This window comes from Mus pahari, chromosome 14, assembly GCF_900095145.1.
Source record: "Mus pahari chromosome 14, PAHARI_EIJ_v1.1, whole genome shotgun sequence".
Classification (NCBI taxonomy): Eukaryota; Metazoa; Chordata; class Mammalia; order Rodentia; family Muridae; genus Mus; species Mus pahari.
In genome coordinates this window covers 81,076,471-81,101,171 of record NC_034603.1, presented here as the reverse complement: position 1 = coordinate 81,101,171, position 24,701 = coordinate 81,076,471, and the positions used below count along the sequence as shown (strand labels likewise).

Below are 24,701 nucleotides of genomic sequence, written 5' to 3'. Positions count from 1 at the left end.
GCAAATAACTTAGGCCAGCCCCCAGGCTCTCCCAGGGCTGTGTATGCAGTTACCATTGAGTCCCCGCCCCGTAGAGAACATTCTCCACAACTGACAATCATAACCAACCAGAGCCACTACACTTGCCCCCATTCTACAGATAGACAGCTAGCCACACCAACACCAACACCATCCCTGTTCCTTCCCACATCTGCCCCATCCCCATGGGCCTTCCAGAAGCCCTTGACTGAAAGCGACTGCCTCCCTCGCCTTGTAGGCCTTTGATCAAGCTGCACATTGTGTGGAAGAAGGACGGGGCTCCGCTCTCCAGTGGCATCAGCGACTACAACCGCAGGCTCACCATCGCCAACCCCACGGTCAGCGATGCCGGCTACTACGAGTGCGAAGCCATGCTACGCAGCAGCAGCGTGGCCCCTGTCACCCGGGGCGCCTACCTCTCCGTGCTGGGTGAGTCCCAGCAAGTTCCGGGGATCCTCCCCTATGGAAGAGGGAGGGCACAGCAGTGTGGGCAGACGCCAACTCCACACTGGCTAGATATGAAAGCAGTAAGCCTCTAATCCTGTCTCCCAATCCTTCTCCTGCAGAGCCACCTCAGTTTGTCAGAGAGCCTGAGAGACATATCACGGCCGAGATGGAGAAGGTGGTGGACATCCCCTGTCGAGCCAAAGGTGACACGGAGGCATGCATGTGGAGACCTTCAACCCCTCTCATCCCTGCCGGGGGTGGGGGTGGGGGGGTCTCTAAGCCCCACCTCCCTCTCCAGACCACATCACTAAGCAGTGACAGGCTGGCTAAGATCTGGCACCCAGGAAACAAACAGCCAAATTACCGTAATCTCAGACTGCAAATCAACCCACGTAACTCCAGAGTTACAAATGAGCCCAAATTACCGTAATTTCAGGACAGGTGACAGACCCAAATTGCCCATAATTTGAGAGTTGTAGACAATGTCGAATCACCGTTTTGCCAGCATCCACAGACCTGGTGTGTCTCACCTGAGCGGGTGCCATCCACTCGGCCCATCTGAGAGGGGAGGGGTGCCTGGCTTGGTCCTCACCCCCTGCTAGTCCTACTTAGCCCGCTGTCACAGTTTCCGGTCCTTACTGCCTCCATCCTGGCAGAGACGAGCCTGAAAGGATAGAGGGTTAAAAAGGCCTATCTCATGGAGTGTGGGGACTCAAGTATCCTAGCATCTAGCGGCCGAGGCAGGAGGATTGCTGAGTTCCAGACTATTCTGAGAATAGGGAATCCTGAGCAAGGGATGTGGCCCCAGTAGTGTAGAGAGACTTGTGAAGCCACAGCTCTTCTGAGACCCTTACGCAGAGGCCTGTGGGAGCAGATGGGCCAGCAGGTAGACACCTGTCACATAATCTCAGCAGGGTCTCTCGTTCTTGGCCACCCAAGGGGAGTGAGCCAGGCTGACTTTACAGAGGGACCACATAGCCCAGTCCCCCCTGTTTTCCACCTTACATACTTGCAAAGAGAGGAAGAAGCCAATAAACAAAGATGCCTTATTTCATCTCATTCGAGACGCCGTGAGCAGTGAGATCCGCCATTATTTTATGTGCCACTAAGAAAGAAACAAGGCCACCAATTAAATCATGACATGCTGTCGATTGTGAGCCACACCCTGCCCCCCCCCCCATCGCATTGCAATGAATAGCAAAGACTTGCTGTCATACAATGGATGAAACACGGGTGATGGCTGAATGCAGGGTGGAAGGAAGCTGCGGGGAGGGTGCAGAGCTGTGTAGAGCACCCCCAGGAAGTTAAGTTTGAACAGAGGTGGAGAGGCAGAGGGTGAACGGAAGCATGGAAGAACTGAGGGACACCAATGAGGAGAGAGAACCAGGCCAAGAGATGAAGCACTCTGTCTTCCTCTGTGTGCAGACCTGAGATGGGACGTGGGGGGGTCTCCTGAGGGACAGAGGCCCCTCTGCCTGCTTCTCCACCTGGGCTCCATTGATGGGGACTGAGCAAGGCTCTTGGAGGTTAGCACGGGACACAGAAGGCTGAGCCAGGCATTGCAGTAAAAAACTAAAGACACACTTGCCATTACTGCTAAGGAGGCTGAGGAGAGAGAGTTGACATGAGTTCAAGACCAGCCTGGGCTACAAAGCAGGGCCTTGTCTTAAATATATAATAGTAATAAGGGAGTGGGAGGGGGGAGGAAGAAAAGGAGGATGAAGAAGAGAAGGAAGAAGAAAGCAGAAGTAGGCAATTGAGGAAGCCAGGAATGGAGAGTTAGCTCAGTTGATAGTATTTGGATAGCATGCATGAAGCCCTGGGCTCAATCCCCAGCACTGTATTAACCAGGCATGGCCACACACACGCTGTGTAATACAGTACTTGGGAGATACTGGATTAAAAAAAAAAAGTCAAAACTATCCTCAGCTACATAGAGAGTTCAAGGCCAGCCTGGGATATGTGAGTCCCTGTCTCAAAAATAACAATAAGGCCTGGAGATATGGCTCAGTAGTTAAGAGCAATTATTGCTCTTGCAGAGGACCCGGGTTTGACTTCCACCACCCATGTACGTGAATCACAAGCACCCACAATCCCAGATGTCCTCTTCTGGACTCTGTGAACACCAGTCGCACACGTGATCCCAAACATCTGTATAAGAAGAGCACACACACACATAAAAGGAATACACTTTAAAATAATAATCATAATAGAGGCTGGAGAAAGTGCTCAGAAGTCAGAGGCTCACACTCCTCTGCGGAGGACCTGAGTTCGGTTCCAAGCACTCACATCAGGAAAGTCACAAGCAGCCACCTGGAGCTCCAGCTCTGGATGCCTCTGGCTGCCTCAGGCACCAACACACACACACACACACACACACACACACACACATATGTGTATACACATGAGCACACGTACACACATGCATGCACACACAAATTAAAATGTAATTTTTTTCTTTTTTCTTTTCTTTTTTTTTTTTTTGTTTTTTTTGTTTTTTGAGACAGGGTTTTTCTGTATAGCCCTGGCTGTCCTGGAACTCACTTTGTAGACCAGTTCTTTTCATTTATTGTTTGGTATTTTTGAGACAGGGTTTCCCTGTGTGTAGCCCTAGCTGTCCTGAAACTCTCTCTCTCTGTGTAGACCAGGCTGGCCTCAAACTCAGAGCTCCTCCTGCCTCTGTCTGGAGTAACTCAGTAGTCATTGGGACAGATGAGATGAGTCTTTGGGTAAAGGTGCTTGCGAAAACCCCTGACCCCTGGGTTCAATCCCTGGAATCTACACAAAGGTGGAGAGAGAACTGACTCCACAACCCTGTCCTCCTGCCTCCACACACATGCCCTCCCTCGCAATAATAAACAAAAATGTAAACAGTAATAATAATGAACCTTCCCTCTGAAAACTTCCCGGCTGGTCTTGAACTCTCGATGTAGCTGAGGATAGCCTTGACTTTTGTTTTTTATCCAGTATCTCCCAAATACTGTTTTACAAAGCGTGTGTGCGGCCATGCCTGGTTTATGCAGGAAACCGAGTCTAGGAGATTTCCACTTTCTGAAAAATCTCTACTCTATCCCAAATTTTTTGAGACTTTTAAAAGAGCAGACACCATGAAAAACGATGCCTATGAGAGCGTCATAGGAAGCAAGGCAGCCTGGGACCTTCTGCGGACTCTGGCCTGGGATGGGGCAAAATGGTTGACCGTGGCCCTGACCTTCCGCAGGGGTACCGCCGCCCTCCATCACCTGGTACAAGGACGCCGCGTTGGTGGAGGTGGGGAAGCTAACCCGCTTCAAGCAGCGCAGCGATGGCGGCCTGCAGATCAGCGGCCTGCTGCCCGACGACACCGGCATGCTCCAGTGCTTTGCCCACAACGCAGCTGGCGAGGCCCAGACCTCCACCTACCTGGCCGTCACCAGTAAGTGTCCTCCCCTGTGCTGCCTCTGAGGGAGCCTCCCCATGAGTCACAGCATCCCTCCACACTCACTGCTGAGGAGCATGGTAGGATGGACCGGACCTGCGCTGGGGTGGACTCTAGGGGGGCTGCCCCATGTGGCACCAGCTCCTCACACCCCCTCAGCACAGCGTCTTGTCCACCCTGCTCACTCATGACCTTCTCCGTGGGTCCTGGAGCCACTGACGCCCTTGGAGAAAAGCCAGTTCCAATTGTCATGTCTGCTGACCTCAGGTCAGAGGAGTCACCCAGGGTTCCGGAGACCCAGCACAAAGGCGGCTGTCAGCTGCTCGTTCTTGCACAAACTGGTGCATGTTCAATGGAGGTCAGGTCCCACTGAGTTTGTCACTGAGGGTGTGCGCTTCCCTCTGCGTCCTCAGTTTCCCCTTAGTGGATGTCTGAGGTTCCAGAGGGCAGAACGCTCTTGACAGGTACCTGGGGACCTCTTATGGGCCTCCCTGCAGAAGGCCCTGTAACACCAGGGCCAGATGGTGGGGGCGGGGGGGACCTGTCTTTTTTGTGGGCTCCGAGATCTTAGCCCCTAGATGGGGGTCTTCCTAGGTATCGCTAATAGATGCCACTGCCTCCCTCTACAGGCATCGCCCCTAATATCACCAGAGGCCCCCTTGACAGCACCGTGATTGACGGCATGTCCGTGGTACTGGCATGTGAGACCTCAGGGGCACCACGGCCTGCTATCACTTGGCAGAAAGGTAGGCGGGATGGTCCTTCAGAGGACGTAGTCACGTGGGAGTCTAGGCAAGCCTTCCTCTCTAGGTTCAGGAGCGAGTGGGATTGAGCTCCCCGCGTGCAGCTGCAAAGGCTAGACACTGTGCCGCCCATCTTTCACAATCCACGTTGCTCTGCTCTTCTCTGTCTCTGTCTCTCCCAGGCCAGACCCAAGACCTCCTATGTCCCGCGGTAAGAGGTCTATCCGTCCCGACCTGAGAGTATCTTTATCCATCTGCCTGTCTGTCTATCGATCTCTCTGTGCATCTCTACCTCTGTGTCACGCCTCCCCTGCACTGCCCCGCCGTACCCTTCATCCATCCCTCACCTCCTCAGTTTCCCTGAAGGTGACTCTCTCCAGAAGCATCCTGTCCTGGGCTGAGATGCCCGTCATCACCTTGTCAGCCTCCTCTCCCCAGCCCAAGTGCAGCTGCCCCCAGGCCACGGCTGGCTGGCTGCAAGCAGCCACAGCAGACAGAGTGTGGCCTCATCTGGTGAAGGGCAGAACAGACATGGCGGCGGTGGGCGGAGGCATGGCAGAAAGGGCGATAGTAAGGGTACCTGTGCCCTGTGAGCCTGTGAGCCTGTGAGCCTGTGAGCCTGAGCCTGTCACCAAGTCCCAGATCAGCCCGTCACATAACACTTAACAACTCATTTAACATGTCCAGAGATGGGTGGGTGCCTGAGACCTTCCAACACTGGAGCATTTAGGGCCAGCATCAAGGTTTCATCTGATAACCCATAAAACCCTATGTCACCTCAGGGGAGCGCATCTTGGCCAGCGGCTCCGTCCAGCTACCTCGATTCACGCTGCTGGAGTCTGGCAGTCTGCTCATTAGCCCAACCCACATCTCAGATGCCGGCACCTACACCTGTTTGGCCACCAACTCTCGGGGAGTAGACGAGGCGTCGGCGGACCTGGTGGTGTGGGGTGAGTGGCCATCCGTAGGGGTGGGTCGCCAGCATCTGCACTCCCATACTGTGTTGCTGACACAACCAAGGCTCTTCCTGTCACAGGGATGATGACAAATTAACTCAGAAGCCAGGAACCAGGAGGAGGTGGCCCTGCCAGCAAGGCCACCGGATGGAGAGGTCATGCCACGCTCGGCTGAATCCAGAGAACTATAAAAAAAAGCTGTCTTGCGTATTTTAGGGCAGAAATCAACACAGGGCCAGAGAGTAAATATTTTTGGCTCTGCGGGCCAGACAGTGTCCGTCACGGCCCCTCTCCTACCCTTGAGCTGCAGAGAAAGCAGCCAAGACATTGGTGGTATGGTGGTGAGGCCCATTGAGGTGAGCTTGTCTGATCAGTATGCCATCCACCATTATCAGCCTGGAGAGAAGCCAGCAGGTCTCTCAAGACTCTTCCACTTGAGGTGTGCACCCCAGACATGCAGGTTTATGGCCACCTCTCCAGGCTGAGCCCTAGGGACTCGAGTGAGTGGTTGTCTGTCACGGTCTCTCTCAGTTTGCAATTCCCATTCCTTCTATGGCACCGAGTCCTCACCGTGTTTGTGGCTTCTGAGAATCACCGTGTCCCTGGACACGTTGTCCTTTCCACTCTTCTGGGACTTTTTTGTGACACACACCTGTCAACATATGAGGTCATCGCTCAATGTCTCCCAACATCCAGATGTGCAGCTCCAGCGTGTCCCTCCCCCATCAACTATGGTGCCAAGCAAGCCCAACATCCCTGTTCACTAAACATATCCCTGTCTTACAGCCCGGACACGCATCACCAAGCCACCCCAGGACCAGAGTGTCATCAAGGGCACCCAGGCCTCCATGGTGTGTGGAGTGACCCACGATCCCAGAGTGACTGTCAGGTACTCCACACAAAGAGGGAGGGGACGCTTATAAGACAGGATGGCAGCCTCGGGGAGTTGATGCCACCTGTAAGGCCGTGCCTCACCTTGGGGGTGTGTCCAGAGCTGGATACAGGGCTGAGATGGAGAAGGGGCTTGGTGCCTAAGGACCATGCTGTGTGAGCCGTGTTGACGCAGAGTCCTGAGGCAGGAAGTGGAAGGCAGAGAAATAGAGCAAGGAGGAGGACTCAGGGGTAGGAGGGATGACTCAGAGCTAAGAACACTTATGTGTTAACCCTAAGGACCTGAGTTCAAATCCCCGCACCCCAAAGCAGGGCACAGCTGCATACATACCTCTAGCCCTAGCACTGTGGAGAGGCAGACAGGATGGCTGGAGGTTGCCCCAGCCTACTGAGGTTCAGTGAGAGACACTGTCTAAGAGTACGGAAGGAAATTACAGACAGGACACCTGACCTCCTCCTCCCGAACCATAAGAAGATCTGGGAGCCGCAAGACGGAGGGGTGTGTTGTGTCCCTTTGTGCTCTCCCGAGAGCTCCAGAGGCTGGGAGTCAGCATAACTGTTCCTTTAGAAGATTCCAGCATGTTGCTGTCTAGCTAATGAGTAGTAACACTGCCGCACAATTACCACCGAGGCCAAGAGACCACGAGGGGCAGGTACTCCTGCCTCCAGCAGACATGGCCTCCCTAAGCCTCACAGTGGTGTCCTGGGGCGCCACCTGGTGGTCACTAGACAGAGGACAGTCTGCCAATCAGTATAATAGAGTTCTGAGGAACAGGACAGGATTACAGGACGCCAGGCCTGCCCAGGCTGAGAAGCGCTTCATGAAGTGTTCAACATTGACCTTTGGGGCATTGTAACATGCCAGCAGGGACAAACATGAGCCCTGAAATCACACAGAGGTAGTCAGGATGTTGGCAGACAGACTTGAGAATCCTGGCTTTATCAGATTTTTCTCTCAAAGAAAAAAAATTAATAAAGCAAATTGTGAAAGTGTCCTCAGAGAGAAGCCACCTCCATGCCCCTGAGTCACAGTCTGGGATGACATAGTAGGGTCCTTTCTCTAGTTTTCAACTATGTTCCACTAGTTGAAAAACTCCCAAATAGCCGTATGTGTTATGTCAGCAACTGTTTCCTTTGCTTGTGTGCATGTGTGCATTTGTATGCCTGCATGTGCATATGTATACATGTGTGTGCATATGTGTATGCATGTGTGTATGTGCATATGTGTGTACAGGTGTGTGTATGTGCATATGTGTGTGCATGTGTACAGGTGTGTATGTGTGCGCGCATGTGTGTGTGTGTGTGTGTGTGTGTGTGTGTGTGTGTGTGTGTGTGTGAAGGCAAGAGGTTGACATCAAATATCTCTTCTCTATCAGTCTCAAGAGTCTCTCACTGAACCTGGAACTCACAGCTTTGCCCAAGGCCAGCCCTTTGTCTCTGCTCCCAGCCTGTGCTCCTTGGGCAGTGACAGCCCCTGCTGCCCTCTGCAGCCTCGAGATTACAGAGGGGCAGGGGACACAGTGCTCGGTATTTTTAAAGCCGCCCAGTGATTCTGATATTCTCCCAGAAACAGGATATTCTAGCTACAAAGCACAACGAGTCCCCTGAGCAGACTAGAAAGGGAGAAACCAACGGCTCACATTCAAACGTTGGATGCTCAAATCCCAAGCGATGTGCTGTCAAGACAAAGCCGGGCCCCAGGGTGAGGTCCCAGACAGCTGCAGGCTGCCTGTCATTCTCAAAGAATCTATTGGATATCTGGGTCCAAATCTAGACAGGACATGGACAATCCACTTTGAGACATTATTAATATTAATAATTACTTTTTTATCCTTTTACCATGTAATGAATTTATTACATTGCAGGAGGAAAATTCAGATCAGGAAAAAAAAAGGCTAGCAGAAAAAACATGTAGAATTAACCATTCCCTTTAATTCGACATCATCAGTAATGATGTTTGAGTTCCATTAAAGAAGCCAGACACACTCTAGTCTCTAATCCTTTTCCCTCGCGAACCTACTGTGCCCCTGTGCCATGTCAATAAATATGTTTGCATCAAACCTGATTGCAGTCTGAGGGAAACAGTTTACCAGTTCACGCCGACTGCATTCTTTTTATTATTATTTCTAAATTTTTGCTAATATGGGAAAATCTCATTAAGAGTACCCTGGTAATCAAAATTTTTTGCACATCTCTGATTTGCTAAAGATTGGCTGATGTTATCTGAAGCCAAAAGGGCTCCTGAAAGACCACTGGTCAGATGAGTTAACAGTCAAGTGACATAACAATTATTCTGAAATGTTTCTACCCTGATGAGGCGAAGAGACTTGGAGGTTATTTTTATTTGTTTCAATTTTGATTTATGGAAAATAATGCCAAGAATGTGATATGGGTAGAGGGGTGTGTGTGTGTGTGTGTGTGTGTGTGTGTGTGTGTGTGTTTGTGTGTGTATGCATATGTGTGTGTGTGTGTATGTATGTCTGGCTTTTTGAGATAGGCTCTTATTATGTAGCCCAAGGTGGCCTGAAACTTGTAGTCACTCTCCTGCCTCAGCTTCCCATGTTCTAACATTACAGACATGAGACACCAAATCTAGCTATGTATATATTTTGTTTACTTTTGAAAGAAACCACTCAAGCCAGAAATGATGGCACACACTTTTAATCCCAGCACTCAGGAGGCAGAGGCAAACAAATCTCTGTGAGTCTGGGGCCAGCCTGAACTACATAGCAAGTTCTAGACCATCCAGAGCTACATACTGAGACCCTGTCAAGAAAAGGGGGAGGGGTGGGAAGCAAGCACCCAACTGTCTTTCAGAAGCGTAGTACACATCTTAGAAGAGAGGGTATTACCCTGGCAGGTACTGGGTGATGTTGGACATTCTATTAGTTGTGGTATAATTCTTGTTGCTGTTCTGAAGTAGTATGGGGTTTTTTTGTTGTTTTTTTTTTTAATAATGTGCATCTGAGGCTAGGGCAGGGGTTATGCACCTGTGAGTGCAGTACCAATGGAGTCCACCAGAGGGCGACAGATCCTTTGAAGCCGGAGTTGCGAGCAATTATGAGCCTCCCACCTTGCTTGATGCTAAGTCTGGCGCTCCAGCCTTCTGCAATAGTGGAATATGCTCTAGAATAGAGTCTTTCCATCCTATCCGCTGCGCTAATCTGCATTTCTCAGTGGCCTGGGAGGCAAACATCTCATTTCTGTTTCCCTCTGCGTGTGCCTTCATTGGGGAGGGATCTGTCAAAGACTTCAGCCCGGTTTTTAATCAGGCTGTTTGTTTTCTTAGGGTTGAGTTTTAAGAAGTCTCTGTATATTTTGGATAACAGCGCCTTATCAGATATTTGTCATGCAAACATCTTCTTCCGGCCCGTGGCTTCTTTTTTTATTCTCTTGGCAGTATCTGTGGAAGAATAGAAAATTTTAATTTTGACAAAGTCCATCTTATCCATGCCTCCCCCCACCACACCACACACACACACACACACACACACACACACACACACACACAGGGATCAGGCCTTCGGTGTGGGATCTGGAGTCAGCGCTGAAGGCCAGGCCTTCTAGATTCCCCACTACCTCCTGGCTGCTGGGGGATTCTGCATTGTGCCTTTAGGTTTGTACCCAACGTTGAAATTAAGATTTGTAACACTACAACTATGCCTGTAGCAATGATGTGGCTCCAGAATCACTGCTCAGAGGACCATCTCTTAGTCTTTATGCTCATCTGGTGGTGGTGGTGGTGGTGATGTTGATGATAATGATGATGACGGTGATGATGCTGACGATGGTGATGATGCTGAATGCTAGGAGAGACTTTTTATGTTTGTTTGTTTGTTTGTTTGTTTTTATTTGTGGGCTTGACATACGTGGAAGTCAGAGGACAACCTGGAGGAATCGGTCCTCTCTTTCCACCACATGGGTCCTAGAGTCATCTGCTGGCCAGCAAGCGCCTTTTACCCGCTGAGCCATCTCACCAGCTCTGGTTTTGTGTCATTGAGCCACTGTAGAAACCTGATTTCATAACGCAGAGGTCAACAAACCATTTCTATAAAGGGCCAGGAGGAGATGGCTTAGGCTTTGAGAGCCACGTGATCTTTGTCATCGCTGCTCAACTGTACCTGTTGACAGCACATCCACAAATGGTCATGTCCGTGTTACAGCAAAACCTTACAGAGGGGCTGGAGATGCAGCTCAGTGGCTGCCGCTCTTCTAGAGGACACAAGCTAGATTCCCAGCACCCATATGGCAGCTCACAACTCTAACTCCAGTCCTAGAGGACTCGGTGTCCTCTTCTATCCTCCCCAAACACAAGACATGCACACAGTATACATATACATATCTTGCAAGCACACACTCATACACGCAAAATAAAGGTAACAAATCTTGAATTTTAATCTTGAAGTTTAGGTATGCAAGCATGTAATGGGCCAACATCCCTTGACCCCACTGTGGAATACACCACATTCTGGATTTGCTCTATATTCCGCTAGCCTATTCTTCCACCCCTTTTATTTCTAATTAGAATCACTAATTACACTCAAGTTCAGTAACAAATGCTTCCCAGGCAGGGACATATGCTCCCCAAAGCATCATGTCCCGAAGTAAAGACTGTCTGCTTGCTGTGGGCATTTCTTAAGCCGCAGTAACTCTCTGCAAACAGATCTGCGTTTAGGGAAAGCCTGCTCATTCCCCGAATGCTGGCGAGGCTGCTTCTCCTCTAAGTAACGAGATGAATGGAAAGCGACTGGTATTGTCCACTCCTAAATCTATATTAAAAGCCTTTAAAATTAACTTGGCAGTTTCGCTGCTGATAATTTGTCTTTGAAGAAACAGAGTGTAGGTAAACATTCTTCAATGCGGGCGTTCATCACGTTACTAACTACAATAGCAGATGAAAAGGAGGTACATCCAACAGCAGCAGTCAGTGAAGTGACAGAGGACTGTGGCGGAACACCCTGCATCTGGTTTCATTTTAATGTATGGTATGAGAATATCACATGGAAAAGATTATATGATAATTGGCTTTAAAAAGTTTTTAAAACAGGATATATAGAAATATGGGTGAACAGATAGACAGATGGACTTGCCGGTAGGTAGGGTCTTAGATGGGTGAACGGATGGATGATGGGGGATAGAAGGATGGATGGATGGATGGATGGATGGATGGATGGATGTGGGTAGATTAATGGATGGATGGATGGATGGATGGATGGATGGATGGATGGATAATGGATGGATGGACAGAGACTGATAGGTAAATGGATGTGGGTGGGTGGATGGATGGATGGATGAATGGATGGATAGATGGTGAATGGATGGACAGATGGACAGATGGACAGATGGATGTGGATTAATGGATGGGAATAGATAGATGGAAAGCTGCATAGACAGGTGGCTGAAAGGAAAGACTGATCACTAGAAATCATTGCTATAAATATTCTTCGATAAAAACATCAATGGCTAACTCTTACTGGCCGTCTATCCTATTTGACACTCCCCTAAGCCTTTTATATTGGTTTTATAATCCATACAATCCATACAGCTTTATGAAGTAAATGGGTTCCACACGTTACAAATGGCAAACGAAGTCAAAGAGGGTTAAACAAACCTACGCAAGATCACGTCGGAAGCTGATGTATCAGGGACAGCCTTTGGCCTGAGCGTCCAACCACTGGACACAGTATCACTGCAGTCCACCGGCAGAGAACCAGAGAAGAATCTAAAAGTGGGGACTAACGTTCCCGTGTAATCACAGTCTCTCCCAGGACTGAGAACATTTTCCTTCTGTTGTCCTTTTCTTCCACCCCAGTTGTTCATCTTGCAGTAGCTCATATTGCTTCTGCTGACTTTTCTATTCAAACTCAGGGTTAAAATATCCCACACCTACTCTTGTTGCCATTCTTCCATCCTCTAACTCCAGATAACTTGGGGACCCTGAGGTTAACCCACTACTGTTCCCAGGTGGCATCTTGTCCTTCTGAGAACTATAGCCCACCTTCCCTGGAGGGCTCTGTGCACCTCACCTCCATGGAGGCAGCCCTCGGGACATGCCCGTGACAATGATAATGGCTGTTTTCTCCCTAACAACTCCGGAGGAGGTATAGCATACTGTCATGAACCAGCGTGTGTGTCATTTCTCAAGACTCCCTTCGTTCCAACTGGCCGAAGCTAAAGTGATTTTTTTTTTTTGGACACTAAAGTCAATTTGTCACCTTGATGCATCGATCTAACGATTCCCCTCATAGACCTAATTCCAAATGTAGTCTGCTCGGGAAGTTTGATTCCTCCGCCCAGCTGTAATCTTTTAACGTCTTCGGAGGAATCCCTTTGGCTGGCTCTTTGCCAGTGGCTATTTTGTGATGGCCTCTGGCCAAAAGTAACAACATTTTGACCTAGATCTGAACCCAAAGTGTAAATGACCAGTAATGGCCTGCTGCTTGACCGCTCCCAGAGGCTATGCATGTAACAGCCTCCCACCTGCCTTGGGCACACGCCCCCCAGGTGGAGGCTTGGGTGTGGGCCACCCTGGAAACTTTCTGACCTCCTCCCCCTCCATAGGTACGTGTGGGAGAAAGATGGGGCCACCCTGGCTGTGGAGACTAATCCTCGGATCCGCCTGGACAGAAATGGCTCCCTACACATCTCGCAGACGTGGTCAGGGGACATTGGCACTTATACCTGCCGGGTGCTCTCTGCTGGTGGCAATGACTCTCGCAACGCCCACCTGCGAGTCAGGTAAGGGCAGAGGAGGCATGGGTAACGGCAGCAATGGAGTATTCAGATCCAACCAGCTCCTTTTGGTCATGGCAGAAAGCTGTGTATGGCTAGGACCACCCAAGTACCCGAAGATACCTCCTGAACATCCTTCTAGGCCTGCCCCACAGCTCAGGGACACCTCTGTCAGGAGCAAAAGTCTTCATAGGCCTCAGATGGGGCTCTAGGTCCAGAGAGAAGAATTGGCAGGCATAAACATCTACTCACTCCAGACAAGGCACCAAGATGCCGAAGTCCAGCTTGGTGGACCAATGAGCTTATCTGCCTTACTTAGGAGTGTGGTTAACCCCAAGGCAACTGCATCACCAAAATATCCCACTCCAACGTGGATGGTAACTTCCTTCTACTTGCCAAAATGGAGTTCCATCTTAGAACACGATTATATGCCTCCCCAGGGAAGAAAGGGCAGGAGGGATTAATGGGGATCTCAGGTGAGGGTCCAGCGACCACCCTCTCCTACGAGGGAACAACAACAGGCAATCATTTGTTTATTCATTTTATTGTTTGAGACTATCATACATGCATATGGTACATCTTGATCAAGTCTACCCCCATCCTTCCCCTCCTACTCCTCCATGTACCCCACAACCTTTCCCTCTCCACCTCATGGCCTTTGTTCTCAAACCTGCTGAGTCCTCTTAGTGATGGCCCATGGCACGGGTATGGGAACTTCTGCTGGATCAAATCCCTAACAGAAATTGATATCTTTCCAGCTATAGGTGGGACTCAAGCCTTTCCCCTTCCACTGTGGGACTCAAGCCTTTCCCCTTCCACTGTGGGACTTGAGCTGATTTGACCTTATATAAAATCTTGATCGTATTCCCATGATGATCTGTTGACGATGGGCCATTTATACTTGAGCACATCACAGTCTCTGCCTCTCTGCACATTAGCCAGTCGTGGGTCTCTGTAGTTGTCACCACTTACTGCAAGGGACATCTTTTCTAGTGACGACTGAAGGATGCCCGAATCCAGAAGTATAAGGATAAAGACTAAAGAGGCTGTTAATTTCTGTGTCTACTTAGGACAAGAATAGTGTTAGATTCTCCCCACCCCCCACCATGACCACGGGTTTTAGACCCATGTAATGTGGTACAGACCTTGAATCCAAGCAGAAAGTGGCTGTGGTCACTTAACATAACATCCCATAGCATCTGCGCCACTATTACACCAGTGAGTGGGTGTGTCTTGCCAGGCTAGTTGTTATTGTAGCTTTCGGGAGTCACAGCTAGGTAAGAACATTCACTCCTTTTCTTCCCCGGTTGCATATATTGAACCTTCCAGAGATGTAAAAGCAAGCAAATAGGGATGAAGCTTCCGGTTGGTACCAGTTTGATGACTCCATATAATCCGTATGGTCTCTTCAGCAGTAAGGTCTTACCATCAAGTTCTGGAGAAACGGCAACAGCCTATGACAGAGAAAAAGCTATGGGATCCCACTGACCAACAGCCTGGATAAAGATACCCCATACATGTCACTGGGCTTCTTTATTGGATAGCCTATAAAATTACAGGCTGGTATCTAGGAGAGGCATTGCGCTCCTATTAGAGATTAGCTCCATTTAAACGCCTTTTATATATGTATATTTGTATATTTTAGGAAGCTTCAATAGTAGCTTTCCATATGGTAATCTTGTTGAAGGTCCCACTTAGATAAGGATGATAACGGCTGCTGGGCAGCAAATGTCTGTAATCTAAGGACAGGGTTTGGAAGGTGGAAGAAGGCTGATCAGAAGTACAGGTCATTCTCCACTACATAGCAAACTGAAGACCAGTTTAGCAGGAAGGACAGAGTTCCCTAACACTCTGACTCTCTGAGTGTGCCGCTTAGCCACCACCTGATGGCAGAGCATGGCACTTGGGGACTTGGGGTGGCCCCTCCACACACATCTCTCCTCCAGGCAGCTCCCCCATGCCCCTGAGCACCCCGTGGCAACCCTCAGCACCGTGGAGAGACGTGCCATCAACCTGACCTGGGCCAAACCCTTCGACGGCAACAGCCCTCTGATGCGCTACATCTTGGAGATGTCAGAAAACAGTAAGGTTCCCCCACTGTCACCTTCCCATGTCCCCACACAGCCTGGTCAAAGTGGGGTGTGATCTTCGAGGTCACCTTGGGAGACCTACCACACACTCCTTGGACCTCTGAGCAGAGCAGATCTCCCTGAGCAGCCGTGGTTTCCTCTTGTGTAAAGGGTACAATGAGCTTACATCGAGGACCATGCATGCCAACAGCCTACCAAAACAGCTGGTAGGCTGTTACGACTCTCCAACAAGACTTGCACAGGGGAGCCTGGTGTGTCCCTGTAGCCTGTAGTCCTGCATTCGGGAGGCAGAGGTAGGACACTCAAAGTTCAAAGGTTGACTTTGAACTATGTAGGGGAGGGACTTGTGTAAGACCTGACAAGCAGTGGCCTCAAAGACGGTTGTTCTTACAAGTCAACTCAGTGACACCCTCAGTGTGGCTTTTCCAAAGCTCATAGATTCAAGGGGGAATCGAGGCAGCTCAGTTCCCATGAACCTCTGCTTCCCCTCCACTTCCTCCCAGTTCCCTCCAACCCCTGGATCCCATGGGCTAGTGGGACCCAGAGAAGCTGACATGGTGACCTATGCTGGCCCAAGTTATGGAGACATTCACTCTCCTTCCCACCCAATGGAGAGGGATGGGGATGAAGGGTGGACTCCATCACATCACTGGCCCGCAAGATGGCTCAGCTGGTAAAAGCACTTGCTGCCAAGCCTGACGACCTGAGTCCAGTCCTTAGAAACCACAAGGAGCAAATCAATTCCCTCAAGCTGTCCTCTGACCTCCATGTAACACATGGCACATGCACGCCCATGGACATACCCATATTATATACACAAAAGAAAATACCCTGATCCTGTGTGTCTGCAGATGCTCCCTGGACCATACTCCTGGCCAGTGTGGATCCAGAAGCCACCTCAGTGATGGTCAAGGGACTGGTTCCTGCTCGATCCTACCAGTTTCGCCTGTGCGCTGTCAACGATGTGGGCAAAGGACAGTTCAGCAAGGACACAGAAAGGTAAAGGGAGCGGGTATCCCCCTGAGTGAGACTCCACCCGCCTGCCTCCAAACCACAATGGCACATGGGACAAACCAGAGGGCGTCTCTCAGTGTTCCACTCTGTAGAATGGGGGAATAGTGTACTTAAAGGAAAAGGCAGCATCCTGTAGGTGCATCTTGGTCCACAACAGGCTTGAACAAGCTTGGGTCATTCCTATGACCACGAGCTGGGCAAGTTCGAAGATCCCCTGTATTCTGCCCAGTCCCATGAGTTTCCATCATGGATCAAAGGAATGAGAGTTCCAGGGGGAAGAGGGGCTCCTCAGTGTCCATGTCAGATTACAAACGGACGCCAGAGCCTGTGGGCGTCCTCCCAACGCTCTCACAAGATGACAGACACCAAGGACAACTAGGCAATCCACACATGAGCACCTCACAATGAACACACTTCTGTGGAAGCTGGACCCCACTTGGCTTACCCTGTATGAGAAGTGGCCACCTCTACTGGGAGAGCAGCTGTCATTTAGAAAGTCAGAATGGCTATGGCACAGCATAAGCGCCAAGCTGTTGGCTCTGCAAAAGATGCCTTCCAAGCTGGACTAATTGGCGTGGGCCTGTAATCTTAGTGTTTGCGGGGCTGAAGAAGAATCATGAATTCCAGCTCAGCCTGGGCCAAACCATCTAGGATACAGAGGAAGACCCTGTCTCAAAAAGACGGCGACAGTGTGGCTTGGGGAATGGCTCAGCGCAGAATGTTCTTGGTGTACAGGTGGGAGGGCCCGAGCTCTGTCATGGCGTAACTTGGCATAAGCTGGCCATGGTGCTACCCGCCTGTGATTCTGACGCTGAGAAGGCATAGCTGGGCAGACCTCTGGCCGGCCAGTCTAACTAAAGCAGCAAACTACCAGGCGTGGTGACACACGCCTTTAATGCCGGCACTTGACAGGCAGGGTCAGGTGATCTCTGAGTTCAAAGCTAGCCCAGTCTACAGAGTGAGTTCCAAGACAGCCAGGGCTACACAGAGAAACCCACCCCCTGGTCTCAAGCAAGTAAACAAACAAAGGGAGCCTGTTGAGATGGCTCAGCAGGTGAAGTCATCCGCCTCTAAGCCTGAAGGCCTGAGAGTTCAATCCCCAAGCACCCAAACAGTGGAAGGAGAGACCTGCTTCCTGTATGTTGTCCTCTGACCTCCACATGTGCACTGTGGCGCGCGCACGCGCGCGCGCGCACACACACACACACATAATAAGCACTACTTACTTACTGAGCATGTACAATATTGCAGACTGGGTTCAGCCCCCAGGAGGTGCACTGAACAAGCAGGAGCTCAGCCCCTGGAAAATGTCAGAATCACAACAGGGACCCTCAAAGTCCCAGGAGACCCTGCCGGCTCCTGCTGTGCCTGCGGCTGCTCTGGGCACCAATTTGTCCTCCTTGGGAAATCTCGGAGCACATAGTCCTGAGTCACCACGGGAAAGGTTAAACCACCCGCACTTTAAAAGCTGAGATTGTTCGGGAGGCTATCCATCAGAGAGCAAAAACATAAAAAAATAAAATAAAATAAACAAAAAGGGAAAGGCATCCATCAAAAATAATTAACTTTTGTTTTTAATGGATAAGTGACAGCGGTGTGAAAAATACACTTGGGCGTTCCACAGCCATGCCAGGGAAAGGAAGGTGGTGCGTGGCTTGAGAAGAAGGCTGGGGCTGGGGCTGGGGCTGGAGCTGGGGCTCCTTCCCCCAACCCACGGCCACCCACCTATCCTGGGGCTCTGTTCACCCAGCAAGGGGATCTAGATAAGACCCGCCACCAAAGCCTGTGGGGAATGACTGATACTCCTAGCCCTGAAACTATTAAAACAAGCACAGTATCAGCATGTGCCTGCATTCCTACACTCAGGAGGCTGAAGGAAGAAGTTACAAGTTCAAGGCCACCCTGGGATGAAATGCAAGACCCTGGCTCAAGAGGATGATGATGATGATGATAATGATGATGATGATGATGATGATCATGATCATGATGATGATGATGATGATGATGATTCACAGAAGGAAAGCAGCTCAGAGACATGAAACGAACTGCCCAAAAACACAGGGCAAGGGTGCAGAATTACAGGGGACAGTAGGCAGTATGGCTAGCCTTTTGTCATTCTATTATATGCCTTTGTAGATGGGCGGGTAGAGAAAGATTCAATCAACGTTTGCTGGTTTCTGCTCTAGGGTGTCTCTTCCTGAGGAGCCCCCCACGGCCCCTCCGCAGAACGTCATCGCCAGTGGCCGGACCAACCAATCCATCATGATCCAATGGCAACCACCTCCCGAGAGCCACCAGAACGGGATCCTCAAGGGCTACATCATCAGGTACAGGGCCATTCTAGGGCCATCGGGGCTTCCTACCCTGAAGGGGAGGGGAGGGGGAGTGGCTTAGGAAACACTACAGATTCAAGGTCCATTCTTGCTGACATAAAGACCAGGTGATGAGAAATGTCCACACTGCGACAAGAAGGGCTTATGGTAAAATGGCCGAAGAAGAAGGGACAACACCAATAGCCTTGAAGACTAGTAGGACCGGCCTAGCAAGGACAGGGTTTAATCCCTGCAGGCTGTGTGGAAGCCAAGGCTGCCTCAGGCCAGGGTTGCTGTAGGAGTAGGCAGGAAGCAAGGCAACAGCCCACCTCCAGCACAACCCGGAAAGTCCTGCTGCAGGCCTGAGGTGTCTAAATGAAAGTGTGTCCAGCCCATGGACTAGGGCTAGCGATGAATGGGCCTGAACACAAGAAATGCGCAAACTAGCCGGGCGTGGTGGCGCATGCCTTTAATCCCAGCAGTTGGGAGGCAGAGGCAGGCAGATTTCTGAGTTCGAGGCCAGCCTGGTCTACAGAGTGAGTTCCAGGACAGCCAGGGCTATACAGAGAAACCCTGTCCTAAAAAAAAAAAAGAAAGAAAGAAAGAAAAGAAAAGAAAAGAAAAAGAAATACACAAACTTATTTAGAGCATTCAAAGGGTTTGTTTGGGTTTTGGTTGGTTTTTTGCGATTTCTCTTTGCAATTCAAATGCACAATTCTCGACACGAACTTTGCATATGACAGTGTCACTTCACAGTATCCAAAGGTCGGACAGAGCACAAGTAGAGAAACCGACCCGGCAAGAACGGCTGGAAGGAGAAAGTTATTTTTCTGATTCTTGCTGAAAACAAAGGCCAGTTCTGTGGACTTTCAAACTGCATTTGACTGAGAACTGTTTCACTAGTAACCCCAAGGAAAGCATGGGAGCTGCCCAAACTAAAATACTCCTAAATGCAAACAGCTCAGTGGGCGGCCATGAGTTCAATTCCCAGGGAACCCACATGGTAGAGGGAGAAACCAGTTCCTACAGATTTTCCTCTGATCTCTACAAGTGCACCATCGCATAGGCACCTCCACCACACAGATAAAAATACAATTTTTAAAAATACTTCTCGGAGGCTGAAGAGAGTTCAATGGTTAAGTGTGCTTGGGCTTGCTGGTTGTTTATCCAAAGGACCCGGGCGGGGTTCAGTTCCCAGCACCCTCGTCTATAGCTCCAGTTCCAGGGGAATCTAATACCCATTCTTGGCCTCCCTAGGCCCCAAGCACACACATGGTACACAGACATATATGCAGGCAAAACACTCATGCACATAATGTTTTAATAATGTTTTAATTATCTTGGGATTTTGTAGTGAGTGGAAACACCCATCTGTATTCTGAATCTGGCTGGCTGCAAAATGCTTTTTCAAGCCTGTGCCTCTTCCATGCACACCAAGATCCCTGGGTGCTGCCGCACTCACACTCCATAGTTGGAAGAGCCCATGGTTCCAACTACCCCATGATCACTTGATTTTTCTGTGAGTTTGGGGGCTTATCCCTAAAAGTTCTCAGAGTGCAGTCCCCAACCCAACAGGGTCAGTGCTACCTGAATGCTAGTGAGAGACCCTGATTGTCAAGGTCTGTTCCCAAGACCTCCTCCGAAGTGGATAGTCTAGCAGTCTGTGTTTTAACTAGCCTCTGGGTTGTTCCGAATCATGCTAAGGTCTAGCACATACCCGCCCTGGGGCTTTGGGAATGTGTAGAAACACTTTGGGGGCTCTGATTCTGCAACTGTTAGACCCTAAAACAGGTAAGCATCATGCTCCTCCCTGGGCCTAGTTTACCATCCATGCAAAGCACCCCACGTTTGCTTGCCCGTATCCCTTTGTCATGGTTGGTCTGCACCGAAAAGTAGATATGGGGAGGTCAGCAGCCTCCAGGGTTCTCGGTCCCCCTCAGCAAAGGAGCCACTGTACCAAGGAGAGAAAGAAAATCAGCTAAATTGAGGGAGTGCTTTCCTGGTTCATGATCTCCAAAAGCTGACACCTGTGACACCTTCCCTAGGGACCCTCAGCCTCTGTGGTTGGCAAGCTTTGTCCGTGTCTTCCAAACCCATCAAAAAGAATGGTCCGGGAACTAGGGATGTCTGTGGCTCCATTGATTAGAATGTTTGCCTAGCATGCATGAAGTCCTGAGTTTGATCCTTAGCCTCATATATAGATTGGGCGTGGTGATGCAGCTCTGCAGTCTCAGCACTTGGGAGGTAGAAGAAGGGGGATTAGGAGTTCAAGGTTATCCTCAGCTACATAGCATCCTGGGCTATACTCCCTAGACCTGTACTAATCAGCAAGGCAGAGAGGAGTCAACTGTCATGACTCAAAACAATGAAAACTACAACAAAGTCAGATGCACCCCTCATTTGCACAAAAGCCATTGTCACATGGCCAATACCATGAGCCCTAGTGGTGACCCTATTAGGCAGCCCAGATGGGCGTATCCGTGGAGCAATGGAGCACTCCCAGAAGCATACAAAGTTGTAGCAGACAGGGCTGCTCTGGGCAGTTTGCCAAGCATACGTCTGTAGGCTGATTCAAGCCACTTCCTTCAGATACTGCCTGGCAGGGCTACCTGTTGGGTACCAGTTCAAGAACATCACAGATGCTGACGTCAACAACCTGTTGCTGGAGGACCTCATCATTTGGACCAATTACGAGATCGAGGTGGCTGCCTACAACAGCGCCGGGCTGGGTGTCTACAGCAGCAAAGTCACCGAGTGGACGCTGCAGGGAGGTGGGTGGAGACAGGGGCCGTGGAAGACCAGGTGCGTCCTTTTCTGCAGGCCCCTAGGTCTGTTGGGCCACATGCCCTCTGGGTAATCCACAGGTCCAGTTATGAGCACCGCAGCCCACGTTACTGGCTTCACCTGGGCCTTCATTATGGTGCTTAGGTGACATCTCCACCTTACACCTGACTCCCAGGGAGCAGATGGCTGAGGGGAGGAAGAGAGAGTCGTTAGGAGTCATGTGGGGAGAGGAGTAGGGACCGCCTATGGTATTTCGACATTAACTGGGTAACAAGACAGCTTGGGAGGTGAATCAGACAATTTTTTTTTTAAAGATTCTTTTATTTATTTTATGTGAGTATACTGTTGCTGTCTTCAGACAAATCAGAAGAGGGCATCAGATCCCATTACAGATGATCATTAGCCACCATGTGGTTGCTGGGAATTGAACTCTGGACCTCTGGAAGAGCAGTCAGTGCTCTTAACCACTGAGCCATCTCTCCAGCCCAGATCAGACAAATTTAATGAACTTGAGTTAATCCAGAGAGCGGGCGAGGAAGGGGGCCCTTGGGTTTGACAAGCATTGCCTAGAGAGTCTGCCTGTGTCCTCTACCACACTGGACAAGATGAACAAGTGCAGAGGTGGGGGGACCCCCTCAGCTACAACCAGTCTCTTGATTCCCTCTAGTTCCCACGGTGCCCCCGGGCAATGTGCATGCAGAAGCCACAAATTCTACCACCATCCGATTCACCTGGAATGCCCCAAGCCCGCAGTTCATCAATGGCATCAACCAGGGCTACAAGGTAGGTGAGGGTCTCTTCTTTCCTTGGAAGGGAGCCAGGAGGGACTCAAGGTGTTGAGGCAGGGGGGAGGGGTGGAGGAAGGCCCCAGGGAAGAGCAGTAAAGTCGCTGTGGGCTTCTGAAACTGGACTCTAGCAGGCAGAGGTCACAGATAAAAGCAGGGGATACCCCCTCCAGTTCCCAGTGACTTTCAAGGTTACATAGAAGATTCTGGGTGAGCACACTGTCCCAGCTGTCACCAGAAAGAGGCTGTCCTCAGCAACTCCAGCGACAAACAAGGTGTGGACTCCTGGACATTGAGGCACTCCATCAAAACAATGGCCTAGTCACTCACGCCTTACCTCTATGGTGTGACTGTCACATGCCACTGGCTGTACTCGACCCCAAACACAATGAGGATAAAGCCTTGGGATTAGGGCAGAGTTGAACTAAAATCCGCAGCTTGCCTCTTGCCAACTGATGTCCTGGATTAGAGTATGGATGTCACTCTCTCTCCTTATATGTTCATGAGTATCCGTGGTCTCATCCCCCTTCTTGCGAAAGTGCCAGTTACACTGGGTTAGGGCCTGTCCCTGGTGACGTCACTCGACTTTAAGCATCACTTTATGGGCCCAAGTTCCAAACCCAGCCACACTCTGGGAGTGCAGCTTAAAACTTTGACACATGAGTACAGTGCGGGCACCGTCTAGCCAACGACTAATAGAAGCGGCTGAGCTGTAGCCATACCAATGCTGGCTGGTTGTCCGGCCAGTTTAACTGCTGGGCATCAGAACTTCTCAGTCCTGCATCCCAGGCCTGGGCTCCCCTCCTCCTCCCACAAGGAGGCCCGCTGTCCTCTGAGAGGACTGAAGACACACCAGGTAGCATAGGCCGCTTTTGGAAGCTTCTGGCCCTCAGCAGGAGGAGGTAGGTTGACAGATGTCACGGGTCGTTTGCAGGTGTGAAGAAAAGAAGCAGGGGATTTAAGGGACTGGGAAGCCAGGAGAAAGGAGAGAAAATTACAAACTCTGGGGTTTAGCTCAGGGTCCCGGTGATAGCAAGGTGACAGCTGCCGTCTCCCTAAGTCCTCTGCCCTGAGGCTGTGCATGTACCACAAGGACAGGCGACTGTGCCATTACGACTTGGTAGCTTGGGAGGCTGGGGAGGAAAGGAGTGAGATTATTTTGCAAAAAGAATCCTCTACTGTGTTAGAAGCAACCTAGAGACCAAAGCTGGAGCCACTGGGCCACAGCACTTTCAAGCCCACCAAGGCAGAGAGTGCGGGCCAAAAAGAATCTTCCCTGGATAGGGGCTGTAGCCCAAGCTTGCAGTTGCTGACTGGCTGGGAAAAAAGCTGCTAATTGGGACTCGGGGGAGAGAAGGAGGTCTGCATGGCCGTGGAACACAGAGGCCGAGCTGGGAACAATTAGCTTCTGGCTGCCAAGCCTAAGCACAAGTTTTATTCTACATGTGGGAGGGACGAGCTACAAGCTTCTAAGATGAAAAGCCCTCCAAGGGCTAAAAGGCCACCAAGTGGCCAGGACAACTAGGGCGGTATCCTGCGGTGACCCAGAACAAGAAGATACCCCGCAGAAGCCCCCAACCCTGCTTCACCCCAAGCTCTTCCTTTCTCCTGCACTCAGGAGCTGTGCAGATGGGCTAGTGACCGTCAGCTGCCTGATAGCATATCGTCATCCTTACGGGGACTTACCCAATACCAGGCGACCAGCTACACACTCTGCTTATTCTCTCATGCAAGTGCCTGTGAACTTCTAATCCTCCTGCCTCCACTTTCCAAGTCCTAGGTTTAGGACATCTAGTCAATGCAGTTCTGGGGATTAAACCCAGGGCTTCAGGCACACCAGGTGAGCACTCTACCAACTGAGCTATACTCTCATCCCTGTGTTTTATTGTAAACTGATACCTACAGCTAGCTGGTTTTCGGTTTCGTTTTGAAGTACAAGTGAATAAAAGTTGAGGTCTTTTCTCTTTGCTTCTTCAGCCTTCAGAATAAGGGGATGTGATGGTTGTCCCCAACTGTACATACATGTAATCAGATGGAATATCCTTTAAGTTGTTAGAATGTTCGGACATCTACACAACTTGGGGGAAGACTCAAATGTCCACCTTACACCCATCTCCAGCTTCAATGTGACCAAATGGCAGTCCAGCTTTGTCCCTGCACCTCCGAACTCCTCCCAGCCCTTAGCCCATCCTGGGCAACTTGCAGAAGTGAATCTCAGGCAGTTCATCACACCATCTGTAAATGTTCTTGTAGAGAAAGAGTCTCTATAAGCTCTCTCTATTAAAAACAACCATACCTAAAAATGTCAACCATCATTATGCATCCTGCCAGCCTTTGGATTTCTTTGATTGCCTCCCAACCAGTTCCTGCTACTGACTGATTTATGTGTTCCTAAATCTAGATGAAGGCCGTGGGTTAAGGGCTTGAGTTTAAAGTCTCCACTGATCTTAGAGTCTCCCTGTCACATCCTCTCTCTCTCTCTCTCTCTCTCTCTCTCTCTCTCTCTCTCTC

The 24,701-nt window shown here is 50.2% G+C and overlaps 1 protein-coding gene across 2 annotated transcripts in view; it reads left to right on the top strand.

Annotated features, from left to right (window-relative positions):
* Sdk2 (sidekick cell adhesion molecule 2) overlaps nucleotides 1-24,701 on the top strand; it is a 282,556-nt gene that overhangs the window by 185,979 nt on the left and 71,876 nt on the right. For both annotated transcript variants that reach the window (XM_021212230.2, XM_029546072.1), the window contains 12 exons: nucleotides 257-447; nucleotides 585-668; nucleotides 3,686-3,880; nucleotides 4,513-4,629; nucleotides 5,409-5,576; nucleotides 6,369-6,471; nucleotides 13,035-13,211; nucleotides 15,152-15,288; nucleotides 16,147-16,294; nucleotides 18,496-18,636; nucleotides 21,211-21,392; nucleotides 22,073-22,188. In XM_021212230.2, coding sequence (XP_021067889.1) covers nucleotides 257-447; nucleotides 585-668; nucleotides 3,686-3,880; nucleotides 4,513-4,629; nucleotides 5,409-5,576; nucleotides 6,369-6,471; nucleotides 13,035-13,211; nucleotides 15,152-15,288; nucleotides 16,147-16,294; nucleotides 18,496-18,636; nucleotides 21,211-21,392; nucleotides 22,073-22,188 — 1,759 coding nt within the window. The remainder of the gene's footprint in view (nucleotides 1-256; nucleotides 448-584; nucleotides 669-3,685; nucleotides 3,881-4,512; nucleotides 4,630-5,408; nucleotides 5,577-6,368; nucleotides 6,472-13,034; nucleotides 13,212-15,151; nucleotides 15,289-16,146; nucleotides 16,295-18,495; nucleotides 18,637-21,210; nucleotides 21,393-22,072; nucleotides 22,189-24,701) is intronic.